Source organism: Protopterus annectens, chromosome 1.part2 (genome assembly GCF_019279795.1).
Source record: "Protopterus annectens isolate FY-2018-M chromosome 1.part2, PAN1.0, whole genome shotgun sequence".
NCBI classification, from domain to species: Eukaryota; Metazoa; Chordata; order Ceratodontiformes; family Protopteridae; genus Protopterus; species Protopterus annectens.
This window is the reverse complement of record NC_056727.1, coordinates 732,889,223-732,902,853: the sequence shown is the minus strand read 5'-3', so window position 1 is coordinate 732,902,853 and position 13,631 is coordinate 732,889,223. Positions and strand designations below refer to the sequence as shown.

At 42.3% G+C, this 13,631-nt stretch overlaps 1 protein-coding gene across 8 annotated transcripts in view; it reads left to right on the top strand.

The window, feature by feature from the left end:
• Positions 1–13,631, top strand: part of WDR26 (WD repeat domain 26) — a 2,773,460-nt gene that overhangs the window by 2,374,715 nt on the left and 385,114 nt on the right. For 2 of the 8 annotated variants that reach the window (XM_044058828.1, XM_044058815.1), the window contains exon 14: positions 3,631–3,663. The exons of the other annotated variants lie outside the window; for them this stretch is intronic. In XM_044058828.1, coding sequence (XP_043914763.1) covers positions 3,631–3,659 — 29 coding nt within the window. In that variant the 3' untranslated portion in view covers positions 3,660–3,663. The remainder of the gene's footprint in view (positions 1–3,630; positions 3,664–13,631) is intronic. 8 annotated transcript variants of the gene reach the window in all.

The window sequence follows — 13,631 nt, the reverse complement described above, 5'->3', positions numbered from 1 at the left end:
CTGTAAAAGTCCAGTCATCTTTTAAGATGTGAACTTCTTATTTTGCTTGGACATCTTGCAGTCTCCTTAACACCTTTATCAGGATTCCAAAGCAGTAGTCTGTATCAGGTTCATATAAATATACTGACTGAAGAGCCACTGTAGTGGAAATCATGTCACGTTGTCAGTGAAATTTTTCAGTGACTGCTTTGTTGTTGAGTTGACGTCTTTAAAATGCACTGTTTTTGATTACTCTTTAACTGTAGCTTAAGCTGTCAAAGCTGTTTTTTATGAGGTTTATGATATGCTGAATTGTGCAGTTGTCACAATGCAGACGTAGATTTAGGTACTTAACCATGTTAAACATTTAAAGCACAGAGAAGATAAAGTGCTGTTTGTTTTTTGAACGGCAATACAGAAGGTAACACACAGTACAACAGCTAAAGACACAGCATGTAAAACTGAACTTTGTTCTTGCAGAAGGACAAGCACCCACCTTGCATCCTTTGTATGGAGGAAAAAGACCTTCTTATCTTTTTCCACTGCTAAAATACTTTAGCACTAATGTTCCACAGCCTCAAAGTTAAGGAAGCAATTGGTTATGGTAGAAAAACAGTAATGTTCCCCTCAACCCTGAGTAGGGTTGCCAGCTGTCCGTTTTTTGACCGGACTGTTCAGTTTTCTGACAATTTGTCCGGTTACAAATTTAATTAAAAACCGGACTTTTTAAATTTCCCGGCACTGACACTGATGTCATCACATGCGTGATAACATCAGGTCTCTCAGGGCTACCAGCCTGTCAGAATTGAGCTCAAGGAGCACACTTCCGGTAGTGCGAGCGGGAAGCAGAAGCCAGTCAGTCTCCTCTCTGTGCTAGTTTTGTCTCTGACAATTTTTTATTTACTCTGAATACTGTGAGTCGAAGCACAGTTTGGTTGACCTTAGATATTTGAAATGGTAGTTTCTTTTAAAGCCAATTAAATTTTGATTATGTGCAGAGTATCCAAAATTTTTTAGGTTGCTATGCAATTAATTGCGTAATGGATCTGTGAACATGCGGTACTGTTTAGTTCATTCCGTGGTGAAGCCTTTGCCAGTATAAAACTACATGAGTATAAAAAAGAAAAAAGGGGGAGACTGTGGACTACTTTTACTGTGGAAAATGGATATTAATTCACATTGGCTTATTTGGCAATTCTCAGGTTAATAGCGCTAATATTTTGAAAGTCTCCCTGATTGTCCTTGACTAACTCTGGAGTGGTCGCTGAGTTTATTGCAATTTGTCCTTGATTGGTTGAGAGCTAGGCAGATGACTGCAGTATTTTGTTTTGTGTCTTTCGGCTTTTCCCGGTTAGGGGTCGCCAGAGCAGAACTCCGGTCCGCTAATGATTGGCAGTTGATTTTTACGTACTGGCTTGCCAGGCCTGACGCACAACCTTCAACGAAGGTACACCCATTCGCGCATGTCTCCACGCAGAAGACGCTCTAGCTGAGAATCGAACCAGACAGCGTCTTACTATGAGGCAACAACGCTACCGCAGCACCACCACCACGTGTCATAGGCAGATGACTGCAGTATATTCCTTTTAATTTTGATCTGGTTGTTTACAAGATGATAGTTCTTCTGGCAGGTTACTGGAGTGGAGCTGACTGTTTTGGAAAGCAGCATTAGCAATGAAGGTAGTGTGTGTGTTTGGATATTACGGGGAAGGCACAGCAGAACCAGCATCAGCGACGTTTCGGAAAGCAGCATTAGCAACGAAGGTTTTGTGTGTGTGTGTGTGTGTGTGTGTGTGTGTGTGTGTGTGTGTGTGTGTGTGTGTGTGTAAATGCCCCCCATGTAATACACCTGGTGGCTAGAGGTACTCTGGTTCAAACCCTGTACCTTGACTACAATGTAAAAAGAGCCTAAAGTCCCTAGCCATCACCACTTCGTAGCTTTGCCCAGGTTTTTGATGCTAAGAATTGAGAGCTATAGTGAGAAGTACTGAATTTGTATTCCCCCATTATTGACTTTGTTTGTCCAGTTTTTTTGTGCTAAGAGGTCGACAGCTATGAGAAATGAATTCACTAAATGATAGCCATTAAGTTTCAGTCTTCCTATTTTTTGAGGAAGCTGCTGATTTGGCATAGTGGTATGTTGCTCTGACTGTAAATTGTTCAAACAGTAAATTTAAAATGTGCTCTAACAAATGTGCTCTATTATACAAGGAATATAATTTAATAAAGTCAGGAAGGTGTATCAAAGAAAAGAACACATGTATGTTACTTGTTTTGTGTGCAAGGGGTCTATGATTTGAAAACAGACCAAAGGTAATCTTTATCCACCGTGGCCATGCATTTTCTTTGGATGTGGTGTGAGTTTCAATGGTAGAGAAGTTTTAATGCCATTGCCATGTTAAGGATATGATTGTTGTTAGTACTGTCATTTTTAGAACATTTTAAAATGTCATCCTAAACTTGGGAAAACAATGAGCAATGCTGATGTTCTTCGTGTTTCACTGTTGCAGTCATTACATTTGGGTCATCCTGCTGGCAGGTTGCAGTGCTGTTTCAGTGAATGTGAGATAGGCAGAGTAATTTTAATGCTCAGTCTGTTTTCATTGTGAGACTGTATTCCTTTGTTTAGCAAATGTGTATCAGTGGTTTGTGCTATAAAATTTGAAATAAATGTTTTAAATTAAATCCAGATATCTGTAATCACTGTAGAAGTAAAGCAGAAGACAGTATGTACAATGAGAGTTTTGAACAGTGTTTATGGCAACTAGGGAGAAATCGTCTGAAAGCAGGCATCTGGAACAGAACAGGGGGTGTTCCCATCAGCTGATGTCACTGTGATGTCACAAAATGGGTGGGCATGGATGGGAGAGGGGGTGGGAATGGGTGGAGTTATGGGTGATGTGAGGGGCATGACCTTAGTCTGGTTTTAGCCACAAAGAAAGCTGGCAACCGTAACCCTGAGCTGTTATGACTTAGGACTGGAATATGTAATTAGCAGAGTTGGGTATATCTTGTAAGGCTTTAGGGCCGTTAGCCTAGTAGCCTCCTATGAACCATAAATGACAGAGTGGGTGATCTCTCTGAGGAGTTTGCAGTACTGTTATTTGCTTGTTGGCTGGTTAAGTGAACTGGTCCATCTGTGACCCCTTTCATCTGCCAAAAACACAAGTATAAATGTAATACATCCGTGTAAGTTAAAGTAACTTGTTTCAGGGAGGTCAGAGGAAACAAAAATATGTGGAGTAAACTTGGGCAGATGTATTGAGAGCATGGTACCAAAGAGGTAGTGGCAATATGTAGAGATGGAACGCATGACCCTGGAACTGTAGTGCAGAGGTCTTGATCATTAAACCACTTCACTGTGCTGCTTGCACTAGCCACCACTGACCATCTGCGCTAAAGGTTTTAATGTTAAACGAAGCAGATCCTTGCAAGGAATTCTTTAGTCACCTGAACTCTGTAATACCATTTTATTTCTGTCTGAGGGCTGCATTGTCCAGCTAGAGAAGCATTTTTAGTGTTAATTGTGTCTCGATCTTTTATGAGTAGTAATGCCTTTGCACCACTGCTGAGTGGTTAGTTTTGTTATGTAATTTCACTTATTTTAAAATGGCCTAATGATAGCTATCATACTGGCATTTTGTTTTACAGCTAAGAAGTCTTCTTCCCTCATTGTATAGCATAGTAAGTATACATTTTCTGTTTACTTCTCTCTAGTGACTTAGGGTTGGAACTCTAAGTTGCTTTCTTTGAATGTTATTGTAGAGTGTCTGTTATTTCTTTGCAGGCGTCCTATGTTTTGTTTTTGTTTATTAGTGTTAAGTTCCTATATTTGAATGCTCTTGTAGAAAGATTTGATAAATTATCTGCGTTTGTAGAACCTCTGTCTCAGACTGAAATGTTAGTCTTGACTATCGCTCTGTTCTTCTGCTAATCATGATTCTGCATCAGGTATTAAAAGGACGTAATGTGAGCTGACAGACCTCCTAGTTTGGTGTACTTGGAAGATCTGGCTTACGTTGCAATCAAGAAACCTAGGAAAACGATGCTTCAGTCAAGAGTTTATTTTCAGCTTCTGACCAAAGTAGTATGAGCTAACTAAACCCTTTGTATGTTACTAGTTCCATTTATACATCAGGTTACTTTCTAAGCCACTTCTTGTTTCTCTTAGCAAATTGTTCCTCATTTTGACCAATCTTACAGAAAAATATTTCCCTCTTGAGAACATTTTTTTGGCTGTTACAAAGGACCTCTTTCAAAAGTTACTTAAAGAGAATATGGGCAGTTTGCAACAAGCAACTAAAACAGGCCCGTTCTCTCACTTTGTCTCAGTTTGTAAAACAGTGTAGTCCATGTTTCTTCTCAAAAGACATGTCATTCACTCTTTCTGACTTGATTCAAAATATTTTCTTGTAATAGCAAAGCACTTTGAATGGGTTTGACTAGAGTGATATAAAGAGGGGTCAAAATTTTGTTTCTGCTATACAAGATTCACAGTAAAATTATATGCATCATTCCATGGGTGCAGTTTAATGCACCATACCAAATTATGGTCAGCTTTAAATTCTAACAGGTGACATTTCAGATTTTAATTGTATGTATTGTAATTATAGTTAATTTGGAGCTGCTATGGGTTAATTGCCTTTTTTCCTGAGAACAAATGTTATTGATTTCTCAAGGATTATGGTGTTTATTTTTACTGCAGCCATTGGAATTATAATATACACGTGCATATATATATATATATATATTTTTTTTTTTTTTTTTTTAATCTTTTAATGTCTTCATTGCCACTTAAAGCCAACAGTTCATAGGAAAAGTACATTAGGTAAAAGACCATCTGATATGTCGTTTTGGAGTTTCACACTTTTTAAGCTTCCATTCAAATGACAAATCTCTTTTTACAATAGTTTATAGAAAAATGTACATTTAACAGAAGAGGGCCACGTGACAGAACCCTATGGCACTCTGCTTGTAGCATACCTCTCAACCTGGAAACATCAAAAATCTGGACAAAGGCCCATGAAAAATGGGTACAAATCTGTATGCTGATTAACATAAAATTTACATATATAATTATGCAACCCCACTCACTCCAATGAAATTGTGGGATACCAACTTTCAAAATGCAAACTGAAGAACAGACAACCAAAATATGGCCCCAGACCAGACCCTATAGTAAATGGAAACCATTTTTTTTAAATGTGTAGCCATGATATTCACTGGAAAGGGAGATGATGATTAACCTTATGATTTTGTTTTTAGTGACTTGCAGTATGTGGGTTTTGTAATGAAGGTAGGACATTTAATGGTAGGCAATATTATAATCTTAGCAAAAGAATATGGTAGTTTGCTACTAGGACCTCCAAACGTCATTCTCCATGGCCTACTGATCAGTGGCATAGCTTGGGTTTGTGCTGCCAGAGGCTGGCTGAGTTTGCTGCTCTTCCCCCTCCCAAAATCATGGTCAAATGGGGCCCCCAGCCCTCCCCCTGCAGCCATTTCAGTGTCCCATTACTTGGCTGCTTCTCCCTATGTACCATAAACAATGTAAGGTGCTTACTGCTTTACTTCTACGATGATTATATGGATTTCATTTAAAACTTTTACATTTTATAGCACAAACACTAACAGACATCCATTAAACAAACCAATGCAGTCTCACAATGAAAATAGACTTAGCATTAAAACTTCTCTGCCCCTGAAACTCACATTCGTTAAAACAGCATTGAAACCCACATTCAAAGAAAATGCATCTGGCCAGTGGCGGAAAAAGATTACCTTTGTGCTGTTTTCAAATCATAGGCCCCTTGCACATGAAACATACATGTGTTCTTTGATACACCTTCTTGGTTGTGTTCAGTTACATTCTTTGTATAATACAGCACACTTGTTAGAGTGCATTTTAAATTTATTGTTTTGAACTTTTTTCCAGTAAGCAATGAACCGGAATGCATGTACCAGTAATGACAAAACTGCCCAATTCAGAACATTTCCATCATAAAAGTCTACTCAAGCTTCTGCAGTCCACCAGTATCAGTAAATATGCACACTCAGCAGAAGTAAAAGTCATCTAAATAATTCCACGTTAAAAAGATCTGTAACTAATGAAGAGGTTGCTGCTAGCAAACAACTTAATATTTCATTGTTTCATCTACAAATAGTGTCTGTTGCCCTTGAGGAATAACTTGCCTATGTTACATTAAAAATAAGCTAGAAATATTGCAATAGAGAATATTATGGCAAATTGATACGGTTCATAGTTTCTAGTTATCTCTGCCAAGTTGGACATTCTCAGGACTGCAGCATCCACCCCTTTTAAAAGTACAACACACTACAGTATCAGAAATCTATCTACATACTGCAGTAGAAGAACCCACAGCCTCCTGCATCAAAAGCAACTATTCTACCTGCTACTAATAATGACACAAACAGACTTGGCATAAGCAGCACTAAACTTCTCTCCATCCCCCCACCCCCCCCCGAAGAACTATGTAGCACAAGAAATCTGGAAAAAGCCAAAATTTATTTGGGGGGGGGGGGCAAAAGCCCCAAACCAGGGACACATTTTAAACATTGTATAATCTTAGAAAAGTTGCTAGAATAAAATGTTTGTTGCATGCGTTTCCTGAAAGATAGGAAGACAAACTTAAATGGCTGTCATTACTTAGTGAATTCATTTCTTACTGATTTACCAGAAAACCACATATTTTAAGAGGAACAGAGCAAAAGTATGAGGCAAACATTCATTAAAACTTTGGACAGTTGATAGCTATGGTTAACTCCTTGATTTACAGGTAGAGGTGGTATGGGTAGAGAATTTAGGCCCTTTGGTTTGAGTCTGAGTACCTCTAACCAGCATTTACACACACACACACACACACACACACACACACACACACACACACACACCTCATCCCTTAAATAAAGTAAATGCAGCAGCTCGTAAATAGCACAGTTCAGCCCTTAAATAAAGTAAATGCAGCAGTTCAGTTCAGTCCTTAAGTAAAGTAAATGCAGCTGCTCGTAAATTACAGCCCTTAAAGTAAAGGCAGCAGATCAACATAAATAAGTAAAATGCAGCAGCCGTTATACAGTTCAGCTGTTAAACCGTTAAACAACTTGGATATGACCCACGTTATTACTTTAACACAGTTCACTTAATTTAAATAAGTATTAAGTACATGGCGCACAGTTTATTCTGTATGTAAAGCAAATGTTTCGTTAAATAAGTGTGTGCAGCCGCTAAAAAAATGTTTTTGCCTGCAGGCTGCAGCTGTTAAATAATGTGCAACATGCATAAACACACCATACAAAGACTACCAACTTAATACAATCTCCTGGGACTTGGTATGAATGCATAAAGTAAAACAATGAAGACACAAAAATGGCTGTTCCAAGTTCTCAGCAGACCCCGAAGTTCGTTATGTAATCTAGGGGAAGGATGCAGAGGCCATCAAATGAATTCCATTTCCTGACCTCATCATTTTTTGTGAACTGTCCTACAGTTCAAACTCCATGGGTCTCACACCAGGAAATTAAGTCAAAGCACTGATTTTAGCTGAACACATTCCAAGTTATCATGAAAAAAGCATCATATGCAGTGTGTGAAAGAAAACCCCCTAATAATGTGCCGTTAAACGACCTGGATACGAACCGCATTATCACTTGCACAGTTCACGATCACGTAACTTAAATAAGTATTAAGTACACGCACAGTTTCGCCTGCATATAAAACAAATGATGTTAAGTTATCCATCTCGCCTTCGTTCTTGCTGTTTGGGTTCGGAGCCGATCCTCTGCTCCGACTCTGCCATCTTCTATAGCTCAAGAGCTGTTTACTGGCTGGAGGCTACCCCTTATCCCAGCATGCCCAGCGTCAGCTACCCAGATCTTGTTTGCCGCTTCAGCTGCGAGGTTGCTTCGTTACTGGCTCAGGCTTAGTATAGTTTTTTCTATTAATATATTGTTTATTCTTGAAATTTTGTCAATTTTTTGTCTAGATATATTCCTTTATCCCTTATCGCTTTCTTGTGTATTGTAGCTTTGTTGGCCGTTGCTCCATAACTCACAGGCCTTCTGTTTCCCTTGAACTCGTTTAAATTAGAGAGCCCCCCCCCCCCCCCCCCAGGATAGCCATTTAAATTAGTGGCTTTCCTTTCTGTTCCTTAACTGTAAAAAAAAAAAAAAAGTCTATTTGTTTCTTGTTTTTTGTAGTGTAGCTTTTTATTATTGTTGTGGTTGTTGTTACTAAAATGTCTAAAGATACCAAGGTATCTGGCTTCAAAATGTGTGACTCATGCTGTCAGAAAATGTCTGTGACATGTGCACACTAGTTGTGTATATTATTTGGACGCTGTTCACCTGCAGGATTCCTGTTCTATATGTCACGCTTTTAGTCCAAGGGTCCTGCAGGAGCGCAAAAACACTGGCACCGACAAGACAACTCCTCCGTCAGCTTCATCTGCTATTTCAGAGCCGTCTCGGAGCCATAAGAGACTGAGATTTCCATCCTTGTCCATCCACTTGGCACCTCAGTCACCTTTGTTACAAAGTGAACATAGCCATCATTCTTCCCACTCCTCTCGATCCTCTAGATTATCGGATCATGATGTGGAGAGAGTAGTAAGTAGCTTGCTTAAGTCACATGCACTGGCAAAAATTCTGTCCAGCCCACCTCAACAGGTATCTGCTCCAACCGACTCTTTTTCTGTTCCTCCTCCAGCTACATTTAGCTCGGAGCCGAAGACCATGGATCCACAGGTAGTAGAACCGTCAGCACCGATCATCATCTCTCCGGTTCCGACATCGGCTCCGATTACCTCGATTATACCTTCTATCGAAGGATCTGGGTACCGAGGCGCTCTCATCGGCACCAGGGGGGGAGTGGCATCGGACCCATTCTTCCCCTCGGAGCTTCGGCGCAGGTGAGCTCGGCTCCAACATTGGCCTCAGAGCCATCACCCTCGACGTGGAGAAAGACTCCTGTTTCTTCGGAGCCGGAGCTTTCTCTGCCTAGAGGTCGGGACGCCTTCGAGGTCATGCGGAGTGTGCTGTCCCCCAAAACATCTCTACTGCCAGCTCCATCGGCTCCTCCCCCCGTGGTGTCTGTTCCAACCTCTACTCCTCCTCCAGACCCCAAGCGTAGGGAACCTATGCCCCAAGACACCCCATTGGGTGATCCCTCTTCTTCCGAAGCCTCCCCTGATCACTCGGCAGAGCCTCCCCGGAAGAAGTGCAAGAGAGGAAGCACATAAACTCCCCTGTGTCTGTCACTTCAGATACAGACATGGATGAATCGGAAGGGTCCTCAAGGTACCCCCTGAAGATGTTTCCTTTGCGGACATCGTTGAAATGCTTAGACAGAGGAGGGACTGGACTTCCCTAGCCCCTACCGGGGACGAATCTGTATACCTGGACGCATTTAGTTCCTGACCTTCCACCTCCTGGGTATCTCCTCTTTTCAATCCACTCATGTCTGTAGTGGCTCGAAAGGCTTGATCAGCTCCAGATTCTGTGGAACCTACTCCGTGGAGACCAAACCAATTTATTACAGCCCCCCAGGACAAACTATTCCTCTCCATAGATGTGCCCGTTGATGCCATAGTGGTAGCAGCAGCCACCAAGAAAGAGTTAGCAGAAACCTCTTCATCTGTTCATCCTCCGAACAGAGAGTCTCGGACGATGGACAGTTATGGAAAGCGAATGTTTGTTTCAACGACCTTTTCAATGAGGTCCCTGAACTATCTATGCCATTTTACACGTCTTCAAAGGGATCTCCTGAAAGTGCTTGGAGATGCCCTTCAAGATCCTACAGCTGAGGGAGCACCAGCCAAAGTAGCTTCTCAGCTTGCGACTCTTAATTCCATAGTCAACTCCTCCATGAGGCTGATTTCCTATGCAGCCGATGGAGCGAGCAGAGCTGCAGGGACAGGTGTGGCTCTCAGGAGACATGCTTGGATGCAGCTGTGTCAGTTTGCGAAACCCTTTCGAGCATCCTTCACCAATACTCCCTTTGATGGCTCCTTTCTCTTTGGGCCTCAGGTGAAAGACACGTTGACCAGGTGTGAGCAGGAAGGAAAGACTCTCTCTGCCATGGGAGTCCGTTTTTCCACTCCTTCCAGACCTTATCCCAAAGGTCAGAGGAGCGAAAAGATGTGGTTCCGAAAATCCCAGGGACCCCTGCCTGTCGCACGTGCTTTTTTCCCCCCAGGGGCAGAGGTGGAAACAATAACAGACGCCGCCCTCGTGGCAGAGGGGGACCACAAAACCAGGGTGACAGAGAAACCTTCTCTGCCATGCCCTTCCAGCATCCCTGAAGGGTTGCCTGACTGCTCACCTCTGGAGGCAGTCGGGGGAAGACTTTCGCTGTACCCAAAAGCCTGGCAAAATATAACCAGAGACAGATGGGTACTATCCATCATATCCGGAGGTTACAAAATTCCCTTCCATCAATCCCCCATAGAATTAAAAGCCCATCCCAGATGTCCCACCCAATCTAAGGGATCAAGCAGTCACAGAAGTTTCAAGACTGCTAGAAAAAAGAGCCATTCAAGAAGTCCCCGCAGACCAACTAGGATCCAGAACTTGCTCAAGATTCTTTTTAGTACCAAAAAAGACAGGGGACTGGAGACCAATACTGGATCTCAGCAGATTGAACAAATCTGTGCAAAAAGAAAAGTTCTGGATGGTGACACTGCAGTCCATTTTCCCTTTTCTGGGTCAGGACAATTGGATGTGCTCGAAAGATCTTCAGGATGCATACTACCATATCAAAATGGACAGACGCTCCAGGAGATTTCTTCGCTTCCGGGTAGGGGCCAGTCATTACCAGTTCAGAGCTCTGCCCTTTGGTCTCACCTCAGCCCCCAGGGTGTTCACCAAGTGTATGGCAGTAGTCACGGCTCACCTGAGACATCAAGGATTCCAGGTGTTTCCCTATCTAGACGACTGGCTCCTGACTGCTACCACCAGGCGTCAACTCTTAGAGGCACGGGATTATACAATCACGTCATGCACTCAACTAGGCATTACAGTAAATTTCAAAAAATCTGCCTCGTTGCCTTGTCAGTTTATCACATACATAGGAACAGAATTAAACACAAAAGAAATATTTGCAAGATTACCACAGGAAAGAGTTTCCACTATTCGTCAACAAGTGTTAATTCTAATGCAGAGCAAAAGGGTTCAAGTCAGACATGTCCTCCAAGCTCTAGGCTCCATGGCAGCTGCCATTCTTCTTGTCCCATTAGCGCGTTTCCACATGAGTATCCATCAGTGGCTTCTTTTCCCACAGTGGTCTTTCCAGGAACTACCCATGTCTCACATGATCCTGATCACAGAAACATGCAAAAGGCACCTTTCTTGGTGGATGGTCTCCCCACTAGTAATTCAGGGCAGACCTTTCATAAAACCCCCTCCGGTAGCCACAGTGACCACGGACGCCTCCCTGATAGGGTGGGCATTATCTAGGCAGGACAGTCCAAGGCACTTGGCAACCTCACGAGTACCATCTGCATATCAATGTCCTAGAAATGAGAGCGGTTCTCCTAGCGTTGCAAGCCCTTCAAGACTCTCTTCCTTCCGGGACCATTGCAATCCAAACGGACAACATGTCAGTGGTGTGGTACATCAACAAACAGGGCGGGACCAGGTCTTACCCTTTGTGTCGAGAAGCACTCAGACTGTGGCAATGGGCGATTTCCTCCTAACGTTTTCTGATAGCAATGCACATCCCTGGGAAATCCAGTGTCATAGCAGACAGGCTCAGCAGAGCTATCCTCATGCCTCACGAGTGGTCTCTGAATCAGGAAGTTGCGGATCTTATCTTCCGCAAATGGGGACAGCCTTGCTGCGACCTATTTGCCACTCCTCTCAACAACAAATGCAGCAGCTACTTCTCCCTACTTCCTCTTCCAGGTCATATACCCAGAGATGCTCTAGTCCACGATTGGCCTCAGGGACTCCTTTACGCTTTTCCCCCATTTCCCCTAATTCCATGACTCATTCAGAAAGCAAAATCGTTGGGTTGCAAAATGATCCTCATTGCCCCATATTGGCCTCGACAGATATGGTTCCCGTTCCTACACCTCCACCTTCTGGATCAACCGTGGATTCTGGACCCAGTTCCAGATCTTCTGATTCACCAATCAGGCAGGTTGCACCAGTCCCTTCAAACTCTTCAGCTCACAGCTTGGTTACTCCACTTCCAACCCTAGCCAGGCTTTCCAATATCTCCCCAGCAGTCCGTGATATTATTGTTTCCTCTCATAAGTCTACTATGAGGAAAACGTATACTAGTAAATGGAAACGGTTTTCTTACTGGACAGATTCTAGAAATTTGGATCCTTTCTCAGCCCCAGTCCATGAAATTCTTGAATTTCTAGCACAGCTTTTTCAGTCTGGTGCAGCTTCCGCTACCATTAGAGTACAGTTAGCTGCCATCTCTAATTTTCATATCGGTATGTTTAATTCTAGCATAATGTCTCATAAGCTCTGCAAGGCCTTTATGAAAGGAACATCTCTTTTTAGACCCCCAGTTAGAGATCCTCTTCCTCCTTGGGATCTCAGTTTAGTTTTAGCTTCCTTAATTTTGCCTCCCTTTGAACCGGCAGCATCATGTTCTTTAAAATTTCTTTCTTGGAAGACACTTTTTTTGGTTGCTATCACTTCAGCTAGACGTGTCTCAGAACTTCAAGCACTATGTGTTTGTCCTCCTTACCTGGTGTTTCACAAGGACAGAGTTTCTCTGAGGACCAATCCATCCTTTATTCCTAAAGTCTGCTCAGAGAACAACTTAAATCAATCCATAGATCTCCCAGTTTTCTTTCCTAATCACAGCAACAAGGCAGAATACAAGTTCCACCAATTGGATGTGCACAGACAATTGTGTTTTTACCTCTATAGAACTAAGGATCTAAGAAAGTCAGACCAGTTATTTTTTTTTTATGCTTTCAACAAACAAGACCTTCCAGTTTCTAAAGTGACCTTATCCAGATGGTTATCTGATACTATTGCCTTTATTTATCAGTTATGAAATAAAGACCTACCAGCTAAACCAAAAGGTCATTCCACTAGAGCATTAGCCACCTCTGTAGCTTTTCAGTCTAGGTTGCCCATAGACTCAAATCTGTGCAGCTGCCACTTGGGCAAACCCTCACACTTTTATCTCTCATTACAAGGTAGATATGGTCTCCCGGAGCAGAGCTTCCTTTGGTTCTACTGTTCTGAAGAGTCTGTTCCAATGAGCCACCCGGGATTTTAGGTGCTAGGGATGCTGTCCCAAACAGCAAGAACGAAGGCGAGATGGACAACTTAACATAAAGAAGTTATGTACCTACCATAACGTTCCATGTTAGTTGTCTTCATCTTGTCTTCCTTCTTGCGTCCCTCCCTCCTTCCCCCTTCCTAGAGGATTGTAAGGAGTTCCCTTTTGTTTTCACTGGCTGAGCATCTTTTATTACTTCACATGCCAGGTAATTTATAACTCTTTCCTTGTTTAGGTGTATTGGACAACCAATTTTAGTAACTGGTTACTCTATTTATGTCTAGTGTGTGCTATAACAAGCGAGATCTGGATAGCTGACACTGGGAATTCTGGGATAAGGGGTAGCCTCGAGCCAGTAAACAGCTCTCGAGATATAGAAGATGGC